At 37.3% G+C, this 13,174-nt stretch overlaps 2 protein-coding genes across 20 annotated transcripts in view; one reads left to right on the top strand and one right to left on the bottom strand.

The window, feature by feature from the left end:
- Nucleotides 1-13,174, top strand: part of Ctnna3 (catenin alpha 3) — a 1,429,068-nt gene that overhangs the window by 438,989 nt on the left and 976,905 nt on the right. The window lies entirely within an intron of this gene.
- Lrrtm3 (leucine rich repeat transmembrane neuronal 3) overlaps nucleotides 6,015-13,174 on the bottom strand; it is a 163,387-nt gene continuing 156,227 nt past the window's right edge. Inside the window, exon 3 of the mRNA XM_005070809.4 lies at nucleotides 6,015-11,426. Within this exon, the coding sequence (XP_005070866.1) occupies nucleotides 11,217-11,426 (210 nt within the window). The 3' untranslated portion in view covers nucleotides 6,015-11,216. The remainder of the gene's footprint in view (nucleotides 11,427-13,174) is intronic.

Below are 13,174 nucleotides of genomic sequence, written 5' to 3'. Positions count from 1 at the left end.
ATTTTGTGGTTCATTTCCCAGTTTCTTCCCAGTGGAACTAATTTCCTACCTTCCTTCGATAGCATCATAAATAAGCTTCAGTTTTACAAATGCTACAGCAAGTCATGCTGGCTTGTTGACTTTCAGGCATTGCATCATTTTGTGATCATGACCCTTAGTTTGTTATAGTAAAAGCCACATAAGCAAGTAAACACTTGATTACTTTGAATTTAAAAACCACAGAAATATGCCAGAGGAATGGCTCATTCAGTAAAAATGCCTGCCATATAAGCACCCACATTTGAACACCTACGCCCAACTTAAAAATCAATTATGGTGGTGCATGCATGTTCCCCTAGTGTAGAGTGTGAATTACTGACAAAAGTTGGATTTCCAGAGCTTACTTGCCAGCCATTCCTCTGTGAGTGCCAAGTTCAGTGACTCTCAAAATTAAGATGGCAAGCATTTGAAGAAGACAGAGAGAGAGAGAGAGAGAGAGACAGAGACAGAGACAGAGACAGAGAGAGACAGAGAGAGGAGAAAGAGAAAGAAGGAAAGAGAAAGAGAAAGAGGGAAAGAGAGAGTGAGAGAGAGGAAAGAGAGAGGAGGAGAGAGGAGAGCTACCTGTACACATGTTCATATACATATACAGAGACAAACACACACAGACAATTCCTCTGTAAAGAAAAAAAGAAATGCACTGAATATCTGTGAATGAAAAGAATTGTAGATGTTATATCACCAAAGATAATGGAATATAGTCCAGGTGATAAGAAAACAAAGTAAGAACATTTTTTAACATTAGAAAAAGTGTGTGGTGGCCCACTCGTGTGTTGCCAGCAATCAGGAGGCTGAGGACTTGGAAGGTTGCATTACCAGTTTCAAGCCAGCCTGAATCATTAGCAATATCCTTTTCCTCAAGAAAGTTATGAAGAACTCAAGTAGCTGCTTAGGCATCTCTCCCAGCCCCAGGTGAATTATGTCTGTTTTAACAGGCATTTAAAACAACAGCTTAATTGATAATTGTTCATACATAATGCAGAAACAGTCCTATATATTTTCAAACACTGGCATGTTTTTAAAAGTTTCATTCTCATAAAAGTAACTCTAACTAAATTTGAGTTCTGGTTCTGACTTGTCTCTGTCACCTAGATGATGAATTTAGATATGTTTTATGTTAGCTTCTTTATTAGTAGAGCATATCAAAAGGATTTTGTTTATGGGATAAAAATTCGAGTTAGTATTCACCCATACTTACCTTAAAGAGTGAAATGTCTGAAACACAAAAGAAAATCAGTCTGCAGGCCATGTTTTTTAACGGTAAAATTAGTAACTGGTTTTCACCAGATAAAGATTTTTAATGGTTAGTTTCTAAGAAGTTGTTTCATTTATTCCACACAATTATATCAAACTAGTCTGCTTACCTGAATTAGCCATCAGAATGTATTATTAATGCCTTACTGACAACCTCTAATAATATTTATTCCCACAGAGAATTATATACTTTGTATGCCCCCTTCAAAGAAAGAACATACTGGTAGAATAGGAGTATACACAGAGGAGAATAGAGGAAAACATGGCAAACATTTGTACCAATCTAGAAAAGTCAAAAGATTTCTTGTGACCAAGTAAATTTTGATCTTGAGATTTTAGGCAAATGGGACAAAAGTCAAACCTGGTATTTGTCTCTCAGAGAAGCAGTAAGTACTGGTGGAAAAACAAGATGTTCTTAACTGGAAATGCATTCTTCCTTCTTTTCTACACTCTCATTTTTATATTGCCAGTCTGCAATCATAAGCTTTATGTCTGTCCTCATTGCTGCCCTGATGGTTCCCCAGCAATTCTACTAACATGGAGTCTTATTCTCCTGTACTTGCAGCTTGCCCCTGCAGGTATTAAATTCAGCCTTTTGGTTTTGTTCACAGTTACATTCCCCTCCCTCTAATACTGGAAGCATTGTACATTCTTCACTGTGTATCTCTCAGAGACTCTTACAGTTCACTAGACACACCTTATATGCACTATCAATTATACTGAGAAATCTTCCACCACTGAATGTGTAGATTTTTAAATATGAGAGTGATGCTCATGAGGTAGGCACCAGGTAGGCAGTTAGTAGGAATTGTTTTGTCAATATATCCATCAACTGCTTAAAAATCTGTGCTCCAGGTTTTACCAGCCTCATGTTGTCTAATTTTTTTGATTCATCGTTTTTCTTAGTTTCTCAAGGCGAATCATGCTGTAGTCTTTTAGTTTTTACATGCTTCATTTCAAGTCATGCTTTCAAGAAACCTGTAGACATTCCTTTTGGTGGCAATTATTGAGTGTGATCAAGTGTCTGAAGTCTGGCCTCTGAAAGAAAGGTGTTGACAATAAGCCATATTTTCATAATTGTAGGATTTATATTCTTAGTTATAGAAAGAATGACATAGTTTATCTGAAAATGATTAAGTTTAAAAAGTTATAGCCAAAAAGAAGTGACCCCAAACTACACCTCTGTTTTGTAAGAAACACAGTATTATCCATTCAGATATGCTTCTAATTCTTAGTGGTAGTACCATAATGCTGTATCAAGTTCATTTTTTTAAATCCCATAACTGAAGTTCAGAGGCAAAAAGAAAAGAAACCCCAACCCCATGCTATTCTTCCATAGAGTGATGGTGTATACAACAAGTGCTGATTTTGAAAAGCTAAATGGAAAATGCAATGTTGGGTCAGAAAACTTGGCTTAAAGTTTGTTAAAGAGGAAACTGACAGAAGTTTAAAGGATATATGTAATAATTCAGATATGAAGTGCCTTCTGTCTCCTGAGAGCCCATGTAGGAGGATTATTTCTCATTTGGTGGTGCTATTTTGGGAGATGAATGTGACTTTGATAGTAGGGACCTAGATGGAGGTACAGGGTAATGGACAACATGTCTGCTGGTGCCCTGGACCTCCCCTTTTTCTCCCACATGCTACTGATGCCATGAAGCTCAGCTTCCCCACAGAACCACAGCCCATGGAATCAAAAACTATGGACTAAATCCTGATACTGTGAACAAAAAATCCTCCCTCCCTTAATATTGTTCTCTCAGGTATTTTGGTTAAGCTATTGAAAGATAGATAACACTGTCTAATATGTGGGAGTTAATACTTCTTAAATCAAATTAAAAAATAGAAAGAATGTAAGAGAATTTTCCCCCTTATATAGCCTGTGTGGAGATTTTTAAAAGCACAGATACCTTAGTCCTTTTTCTCCTTTTTATCTATGGTGGCCCACTGTTAATGGCATTTTGTGGCAACTGTTGTTTTACTTCGCATGAGCTTTATTTGCAGTCACCCCTTGCAACTCATCCAACCTGGAATCCCAGGCCCCCCACTCACCTTTCATCTTGTTGGCTACACGTCCTCCTCCTTGTCTTTCACATCTTCAGCTCCGATGCCAGGAACATCCTTGCTGTCCACAGTCAGAATCATTCTACACATGGTGGATGACATTTCTGTACTGTGGCGGTGGAGCCAGAGTGAGCAGATGTAATGAAGGGCTTGATTTCTGGAGTACTATTTGTTTTAAATTTATAGCTCAGTTCTGCCAGTCACATCATGGCCCACAGTTAGAGTGAGTGTCGTACTGTACAGACATGCTGATGATTATGCTGCATGCTCAGATAGTGTGTTAAAGTAAAATACTGCTGTCAGTTCCTAGAGACATTTCTGTGGTTTTTTCAGGTTTAGTGAGAAATGGATACAGCTCTAATTTAATGCAAAGCTCCTGTTAACAGCAATGGCATCAAGACATTAAGAATCCTTGTGAATAACAAACTGAGAAAGATTTGAAGATGGAAATTTCAAAAGAAGCTAAGAAAATCATTTTACCTTCTCCATACTTTTTATTTAAACCATGTATTATATGGTGTAGAGTAGTCAGAGTCCTTATGCATTAAGGGTGATTTATAAAGTGTACTCTCAGGTCCTGTATCATTTGTGTCAGTGTTAACACAAATAGAGGATATTTCTGTTGGCTCATGTCTATAATCCCAGCTCTTGGAAAGCTAGGACAGAAGGATTGTCATGGATTTGAGGCCAGCCTGGAATACATGTTGAGTTCCTGATTACAGAGAGTGAGACACTATCTCAATAAATAAAAGACAAACAAAATATCATCATATACAATGATTCATGGGAAATTCTGTGCAACCCAGATGACCTATTTGCTACCTGAGTTTTTATGACACTAGATTATTGATATTTTCCATTTGTTATTTGTACTTGGTCACTTTATAAACTATTCATCCACAAAACTTTGGTTTTAGGTTGCCTCTATTTCTATTGTCAGCCAAAGGTAATATGGATAATTACTTACATTTGAGTTGTAATTTTAAAATAGAGCTTGGATGATTAGAAATGAAAATACATAATGATATTTGATATATATTTTTAGGAGGATATTTCATTTTCTTTCCTTCCTTTAATGTGTGCATGTGTGTCTGTGTGCATGTATGTATATGCATGTGTGTGTGCATGCATACATGGAGGTATATGCATGTATGTACCTCTGGTGTGTGTGAGTCTTGTGGGGTCAGAGAACAACTTAGGCAGGCAGTTCCTTCCTTTCATTACTTGGGTTCTAGGGATCAAATTTAGACATTAGGCTTGGAGGAAGGTGGCTTTACCTGTTGAGCCATCTTGCTGGCCCAGGTTTTTTAAAACATCAAGAGGGTAGTGATATTTGGGTCCATTAAGATACTGATTTGAGATTTTCAAGGATATCTTTACAGAACATAATTTTTCAATTTGGAATTATGAAATATTATTTTTTGGTCTCCCTAAATAAACACATAAAGCCTAGTTTTATTGAATAGAATTACATCTCTTATTTTACAATATGTTCTGGGTATTTGGAGCATGTCCTTGGAATCTGACAATCTGGATTTGAATATGTCCCTCCTAACTGAACCCATGCATTCTGAACTATTGTTCCTAGTTTCTTCTATAAGCTCACTTTTGTAACATGGCTATGTTATACACATTGACAATCCACGATACCAAGCTCCTGAGGAGTAAAATTTTTCAGAGAGGAGGAAATTTCCTCCAGTTTCTTTCGTCATATGAATAAAAGGTGTCTATGTCTTCACAAACAAGACTCCTTTTCAGAACTGTCCCAATCTGTGAGAGCAACCAATTCAAGTGTGCAGGGTTCTAACACAGCCACTGTTTTCTACTGTGGCTCTGAATCTCAGCTGGGACTTGACCACCACTCAGGGAACTTGGACTGGGATCTCCAGAAGTGAGTTCTTGCCCCTGTTTACCTCCATCTTTTACACCATTGTAGTTCCACCCAGAAAGGTGACAATGAATGAAGTAGCTCACAGGCTCAGATTTGTCTGTTGAGATTTATGGGAGCCAAATCTTTAAACAACATTTTGTGGTAAGTGACCTGAGCAAATTCTGTGCCATTACCCTCTGCTTTATATTAATCTAGTCAAGACACATGTTCAGCTAGTCTTGGAAAACTAGGCTTGCACTGCTATAATGAAACATAGGCCTAATACTTTGAGATTAGAATATAATGACATGGAAAAGTAAAACCACTTGAGCAATGTTTTTCTAGACTCAGTGCCTTGGCATGTGATACTCAAGCAATGTATTAAGAATGCATTTGTTGGGCATTATCTCAGAGATCATGACTCAGTAAATCTAGCCATTTGGAGCCATCATGATCTCTTGATAACTTTGAGGATTACGATGGTTGGCAATAGTTCAAAATGAGCAAATGCAAAAGTCTCAACATTATGTATTCTGGTTTCATATGACTTTTCACATTAATCCAGATTAAAATCAGTAAGCAGAACTGACTGCAAGAGATTCCTGTGTAGACCAACTTAGAAGCTGGACTCAACTCTTCATTATATATGATCAGAGCCCAAGATGGCACCATGTAACATTCTCTGTGACAGGACACAGGGGTTGAATGATGCATCCAAAGATGCATGGAGATCAATTTCCTACAGATAAATTAGTGGGTAGTGTTTCAGAGTAGAAAACAAAAAGGCTTTACTGCAAGGATCCTTTATTACAGGGTCTCCTGTGCATTTAAAATATAATTTGATTTATACACATACAAAAATTTCATTCAGCTTTGTAGGAAGACAGATGAAACCAAATCTTTAAAGGTTTAGGAGAGAAGAGAAAGGAATTCTAGAGTTCAATAAGTCTTGGAGAGCTGGTGCACTCATCATCCCTATAAAATGGCAACCAACTATAGACCTTTTAAAATGTGAACTTAACTCTGATTTAAAAAAATTAGATGTAGCTGCTTTTTAACCTCACAATAAAAATCTAATGCAAGTCACAGAACACCATTAGAAACAACCTAACAGCCTTCTGGTGTTTCTTTGCTGTCAAATTTTCCAAACGTTTTCTCTCATTGCATTTTCAAGTCAAAACACAGTTCCTGGTTGCTAGTCTACTTCACCCTCATGATGATGTCACAGTCTTTAAAGCATCAATTCTGGATTATTTGTGGTTGGCATCTCAGATTAGGCATCGTGTGGTGAGTTCATATAGTAATAGGTGCTGTTGGAACCTTTTACAGTTACAGCAGTTTATCTGAATTCTCACTGCAAAGCCAACCTATCAGGAACTTAAGCCTGTCTGACTGCTTAAACTCCCACTCAATATGAGCAATTCTTCAGGGCTTTAAGATGACCTGTGGAAACATCTCAGTAGGTATAGAGTTAGCTGTACAAGTCTGAGCACCTGAGTGTCATCCCCATGTAAGAGGGCTGAGTGTTGTGGTGGGGATGTAGAGCTAAGAAGACCCATGGGGTTTTAATAGCTAACCAGTCTAGTATCCTTGGTTTCTCCTGGGTTCCAGTGGCTGACTGTGTTCCTAAAACCAAAATGGACAATGGTTGAACAACAACATCCAAGGCTGATCTCTGGCTTCTACATGAGTGTGTGCACATGGATGCACCCCCACAAAAGAACATACCTAACATTGTTGCTAGATTTACTCTGAGAATTGCTTGATACCTGCCAGGCTCACTGCATCTCCATGATCATGTGTTACTGAATTTCTTTCTTCCTACTAACAGTTCCTACCAGCTCTCTGTTTTCATACTTTCAGCTTCTTATTTCCAGCATTTAGTTTGAAACGGCATCTTTCTTCCAGTCAGGAATAGTTAAAATCAAGTGTATTTTTACTCTCCTAAACAGTTTATTTTAGAAAATATCTTTGCAAATAAATTTTGCAATTCCTAAGCAATTTCTGAAAGCAGACAGATCTAAGTTGAAACGGGGTTATGTTTGTCTTGAGTGTTAATTTTGGCTCATATTGCCTTCCAAAATGTAATTTATATTATAAGTCTTGCTGGTTTTATGAGATTTCTAGAACGTTCAGGAGGAGACAGCGATGGAGACACGATAAGCCCCAAAATATTCTCAGACTGTCATAGTTTTTAGTATCTGCATCTATTTGAATAACTGGTGTTTTATCTTTCTTTATCATGAGAGTTCTTTTAAAAGCTTTAATAACTTAAAAAAATTTTACCAAAACACAGAAAAAGAAATTGTCTTCCTAGTTAACTCAGAGTCAACTCAGTTGAATGTACAATCAGGCTGTATTATGAACTTTTTACAACCACTAAATGATCTCAGTGTAGACTGGTTTCTCTTTCAGCACCTCTTGTCTTTCCTCTGCATTCTGGGGTCTGTTTATCTCTCCTCTCGGCAGCACACTCACAAATGACCTTGTGTATTGAGAAATGTGTGACATGCAGTAATTCTAAACAAAGGATCGTCACGAGCAAGCCTAGAGCCTTCTTGCAGAGAGTTCCCTGGATCATAAAGTGTACAGGCTTCTGAGATGAATTAGAACTCACTAAGTGACATGTCTACTAGTTTCTTCTGTCTGTTTTTTCTGGTGGTTCTTTGGCTCTGGCCAGAGAAAGGGAACTTAGCATAATGGAAACAAAACAAAACAAAATAAAACAACAACAAAAACAAAACAAAACAACCTCTGGGCTTTGAGAGTGGCTCACCCTAGTGGGCATTAGCTCTGTGTCCTTGGATGAGTCTCAACTTAAGGGGCAGGAGTATATCTTCACAGGATTGTTTAGGAAGGATTTGTAAACCTTAAAACACTGCCTGGCTTTATCATGTGTTTCTGCTGTTGTAGCTGTGGTGAGTCAGACTCGAATTTTCAACCCCAACAACCATGCAGACAACTTTTTCTGTTGTTTAGTTAGGTGAGCAGTAGCCAAGGAGGTGAGCACAGGCTCCAGGCAGATGGTTAGAGGGAGAATAATACTGCTGAAAAAGAAAAGTTATAGATAAAAGTTTTTGATTGAAGTTTCATATGTGTGATAAAGATTCTATCCTTCTACCACCTAGTCTAGCAGATTTTAACACCAGCTACCTCCCACCCCTGACAAGGCAGAACAAAAAAATGATATAACCTAACATAATTTTTTCTTGTTTTATGACCTTTAGGGCTTAATGCCAAAAGTGAAAGATCTCAAAATTCTTAGGTTGTTGGCTTCTTACTATACCTGAGCACACAGGGTGCTCCCAGGCACAGTTCCAAGGTGATTGTTCTCATTGATAGTTTACTGTAGATGAAATGAAAAGTTTTAGCAACATCCAATGGGGAGGAAAGTCAGAGTTATTTTTAGGAGTGTTGTTCCTGGTCAGTTGACTGTGCTCCAGTTGATGGCCCCACACACGTGCATGTGAGCAATGTACGTTGGACTCAGTAGGTTGTGTGTGTGTGTGTGTGTGTGTGTGTGTGTAAAGTTGGAAGAACTTTGGGGATGCAGGTGGGGGTGGATCTAGAAGAGTTGTGGATATGTTGAGGGCTGAATATGATCAAAATACATTGTAAGCACTTATGAGATTCTCAAAGAATTTGCAAAATTGATACATTAAAAATGTTTAAAGAAAGTGCTTTGCATCAGGAAATCAAGGGTGTACATTTGTAAGGCTCCTCTGGAGTCTTAAGTTTTTTTTTTTGTTTTTTGAAATTTTTACTCAATTTAAGTTTGTGGGAAAATTTGAAAGTGTTTAGTTTTACAAATGAGTGCTTCTTTGGGTATTTGGGAGAATGACTTCTAATGAAAAAGTTGCAAATAACATTTTGGTTTATATAATAAAATTCCATTTGATTTCAGACTCACAAAGAAGAGATTTTTATCCCACTTTAAATTTTGTTCAGAGCTAAATCTCAGTGTAAGGGATCAAGAACAATCAGAATAATACATTGCAAAGAAACCAGAAACTGGAAAACAAGATCAAAATTAGACTTAAATAACAAAAATCTCAAATAGCAAATAATTTATGCAAAATATGTTACAAAATCCGGGATGCTAAATATTTGATACAAGTACCGTGACATTTGTAGTTACATTAAAGTTAATGGTTTGCCTTTTCCATTATTTTGCTTCCCTTTTCATTTAAACAACTATTTGCTTTACAATTTTGAAACTCTTCCTTCCTGGTAGTGTTCTTAAATTTGCTGTGATCCACCTGTTTGAAGCTGTATGCATACAGGAAGTGTTTCGTAGGAGGAGATAGAAAATTAAGGTTGGCATCACTTTTCACTGTTTTTTTTCTTTACCATTTTTGATTGTGTTTGACTTCTGTTAGACTGATGTTTTCTGCCTCTGCTTTTGATGTCATTAATATTAAGTTAAATCATGGAAAAATGCTTCTGTTCACATAGCAAGGATTGACACGTGCAGTTTTCTATTGAAACATTGGAAAGAAAAAAAAGGATGTGTGATTACCATGGACAAACTAATGATGCTTTCAATAGTAACCTGTCAGGTAGACATGATACACAAATTACCATTTCAGCTGTGGGAAAACCAGGTTTTCTTAATTTGATTTGCATTCATGTTAAGACACAATCATGTAACCAATATGTGACTGGGATTGATGTCTAGTAGCTCTTGGTTATTGTTTTGGATAATTTGTAGCTAAATCTGCAAATGAACAACAACATGAAGAAGGGAACTGTATACTGTTGTCTCCAACAACAGTGAGTTTTCTCCACCGAGCACATCTATATTGAAAGAACTAGATTTTTAATGTTCTTTCCCAGTTGTGGTACACAATAAGAAAAATTCTGTATTTTTCCTTTGAGATATTCCCCCAATATAGCTTCACCTTCTAAATGAAAACTTGCCTTAAGAACCAGGCACAATTTGAACTGACTTGTGGTTATTTTTAGATAAAACCACTTTGGGTTAATTAAGGGAAAAATTGCTACTGTACAATTATGCCATATCCTCCCACCTTGGCCTGACAATAAGGAGATGTAACAGAAGTTTTTCTTTGTCATTGTAGCTGCACATTTGAAGTGTATCAAGTCTGTTGCTGTGGTTACGACCTTTGTTTCCAGCGATGTTTGGTCCATGCTTTCCCCTATGCTTAACAATGGTTACTCAAAAGAATGAAATAATGAGTCATTCATTCGGAAATACTTTGTTAAAATATCCCTCTTTATCATTACATTTCACTGCTTAGAAACTAGGCTGTAATTCAAGGCAACAGTTAAGTCTTAGAACTGTTAAAAAATCTGATTTTTTTTCATTTATAAGAAAGATCTGTCTATGTAATTGAAGAACGTCTGAACAATTAAAACCTTTTTGGGTTAATGTATTATTTCTGGAACAGTAGATAAAATTCTATGCAGTAAGCATGATATAATGATAAAAATCGTGCATTGTTCGCACAGGACAGATTTCAGAGTCAAGGTTTTTGGGCACAAATGCAGTAACAAAACAGCCCCTACAAAACCGAGTAACTTTCAAGAACACAAGAAATAATGTTTGTTAATTTAAAATTTTAGAAACTGAAAGGTGTAACGTTTGTAAAGTAAAGCATAATTAAATTATGGTACTGTACATACCAGTTGTTCCTAGGATTGAAACTTTATAATATGAAAAAATACATTAGCGCTGTACAATTTTTACATGTAGGTAGGATGAGTTTTGGAAAAAATGATTTTTTTTTCAGGGACATTCTTCGTCAAAGTCAAAAAAATACTGCACAACTTAGCTAGTTACAAAGTATAGACTTGAAACATTTCATGTCTTCATTTATTTCATGAACCAATCTTGGAATTTTGTTTATTTGAACAGGGGATTTTTGTTTTTGTTTTGTTTTGTTTTTGAGAGTTGCAATGAACAATTTTTCCTCTCTGTCGTTGAGGTTACAGTTCGGTAGCAAGCCTGGGCTACCGCTCAGCTCGGTCAAGCCAGCTGTGGTTTATGGTCACTGATGCGGCCAGCTGACGTGATTGTGCTCAGGTCCAGCTCAGTCTCTAGGTGGCTTTCCATCGTGTCTTCCTGTGCATTCGTTTCAAAGGGCTTATGAGAGAGAAGTTCATGATGAACCCCACAGTAACTTATTGTGGGCTGGTCGTATGCCAGAAAGGTTGACACATTCATTGATAAAGGTATCTGGGAAAAAAACATGAGAAAAGTCAGTTATCAAAGGACAGGCAAGTATCCAGGACAAGACTTGGAGACTATGAAGTGTGGATTCAACTATCTTTTGTGTTTGTATCTGTGGCTCTGCTGTCCCCACAGTGTCCTGCTCTTGTCCTCTATTTTCACACAATGAATTCACTATCAAAGTTTGAAAGCCTGAGTGGAGCAGTTTGAATCTTAATTAGAACTGGCAGATAAACAGTAGTCTAAATAGTTCTAAAAAGGATAAAATATTTCTCTACTCTAAAGCTGAGAAAATGGCTTTCTCTAACTGGTCTGAAATGTGTATTTGAACTAAGAAAATTATTTTTTGGTTACTCATGGGAAAAAAGTGATTCTATAACCTCGTCATGAATTAACATCACTTTCTACTTCTTCAACAACCTGCCCCATTGTCCTACAGTTTTCTGATGTAGGGGGTTCTGATTTCTTACCAGTTCCCAGGTAATGAGGATACAGTTACTTCACATGCCTTGCTTTGAGGAGTGTTTCAGAAGAGAATTGTCTTGTCATCCTGACTATGCTTACCCGTAATCCCTTAATTCTAATTTCATTAAGATTATTCCTTGAAGCCGGGCGTTGGTGGCGCATGCGTTTAATCCTAGCACTCGGGAGGCAGAGGCAGGCGGATCTCTGTGAGTTCGAGGCCAGCCTGGTCTACAAAGTGAGTTCCAGGACAGCCTCCAAAGCTACAGAGAAACCCTGTCTCGAAAAAAAACAAAAAGATTATTCCTTGAAATGTTAAGCTCTGTAGGTTGGTCTTTCTATCTAAAAGCATAGAGAACAACCGGAAGAAAAGATGTACGACTTCTGTAGAGGTCTATCAATATGCAAAGAATAAACCTACTTTGAAGGACTAGTGTTCCAGCAGGGGGAATGGCTTCTTTACTAATAAAAAAAGGCAAAAGCTAACACGTGAGTGCAACAGAAGCAAATACAATGACTATGGACAGAAGGAACACAGGGTAGAGACGACAGTGGTCTTAGCTACAACCAGATGCCAAACTCTAGAGAATGTTTTTTGCTTAGTTTTTTGATGAGACAAAATATTGTGGAAGCATTGAGGAACCTTTAGCCTTGATCTTACTTTGTCTGCTATGGTATATACACTATTTAAGGGTCCTCCAAAGCTTCATGTATTGAAGATATTACTGGGAGAGGAATTAGAGTACACTTCCAAATATCAAGTTCTGTGACTTTACATAGGAAGAGACAGAGAAGCAGCAGAGGTAGCCTTAGAAGGGATACACACAGTCCCTGACTCTTACCATGTGAAGTCTGTACTTGGCCATCAAGAAGGTCATCACCACATGAAGCCTCGGGACTTTTCACCTCTAGAAACTTTAACCCAAATAAACCACCTTTATTTGTAACTCAATCAGTTCCCAGTATTGTGTTATTGGCTCAGAAAACCACTATAATTACTCATTCACTTTGCTGAATTTCTTTGAATGAAAACTTGTACCATTCTTAGTTTGGCAAATGAATAAAATGTTTATGCACATCAGACTAAATACTGCTCTAATCTCAGCTGAGATTAGAACACAAAGCCAAGGGTGATAGAATGTCTAGTCTTTATTACCCACTTCTTTATTTCTGCCCTCATCTTTCCAGGGGCAAAACTCCCTCCATCTCCTCTTTCTCCATCCTGACGTCTTACCCACATTTCACTCTCCTTTAGTAAAAAAGTATTTTCTTTATTTCCTCTTTCACTGCAG

The sequence above is a fragment of the Mesocricetus auratus genome, unplaced genomic scaffold, assembly GCF_017639785.1.
Source record: "Mesocricetus auratus isolate SY011 unplaced genomic scaffold, BCM_Maur_2.0 Super-Scaffold_100027, whole genome shotgun sequence".
Taxonomy (NCBI): Eukaryota; Metazoa; Chordata; class Mammalia; order Rodentia; family Cricetidae; genus Mesocricetus; species Mesocricetus auratus.
Note: the sequence above shows the minus strand (reverse complement) of the source record. Positions and strands in the feature narration are given on the sequence as shown.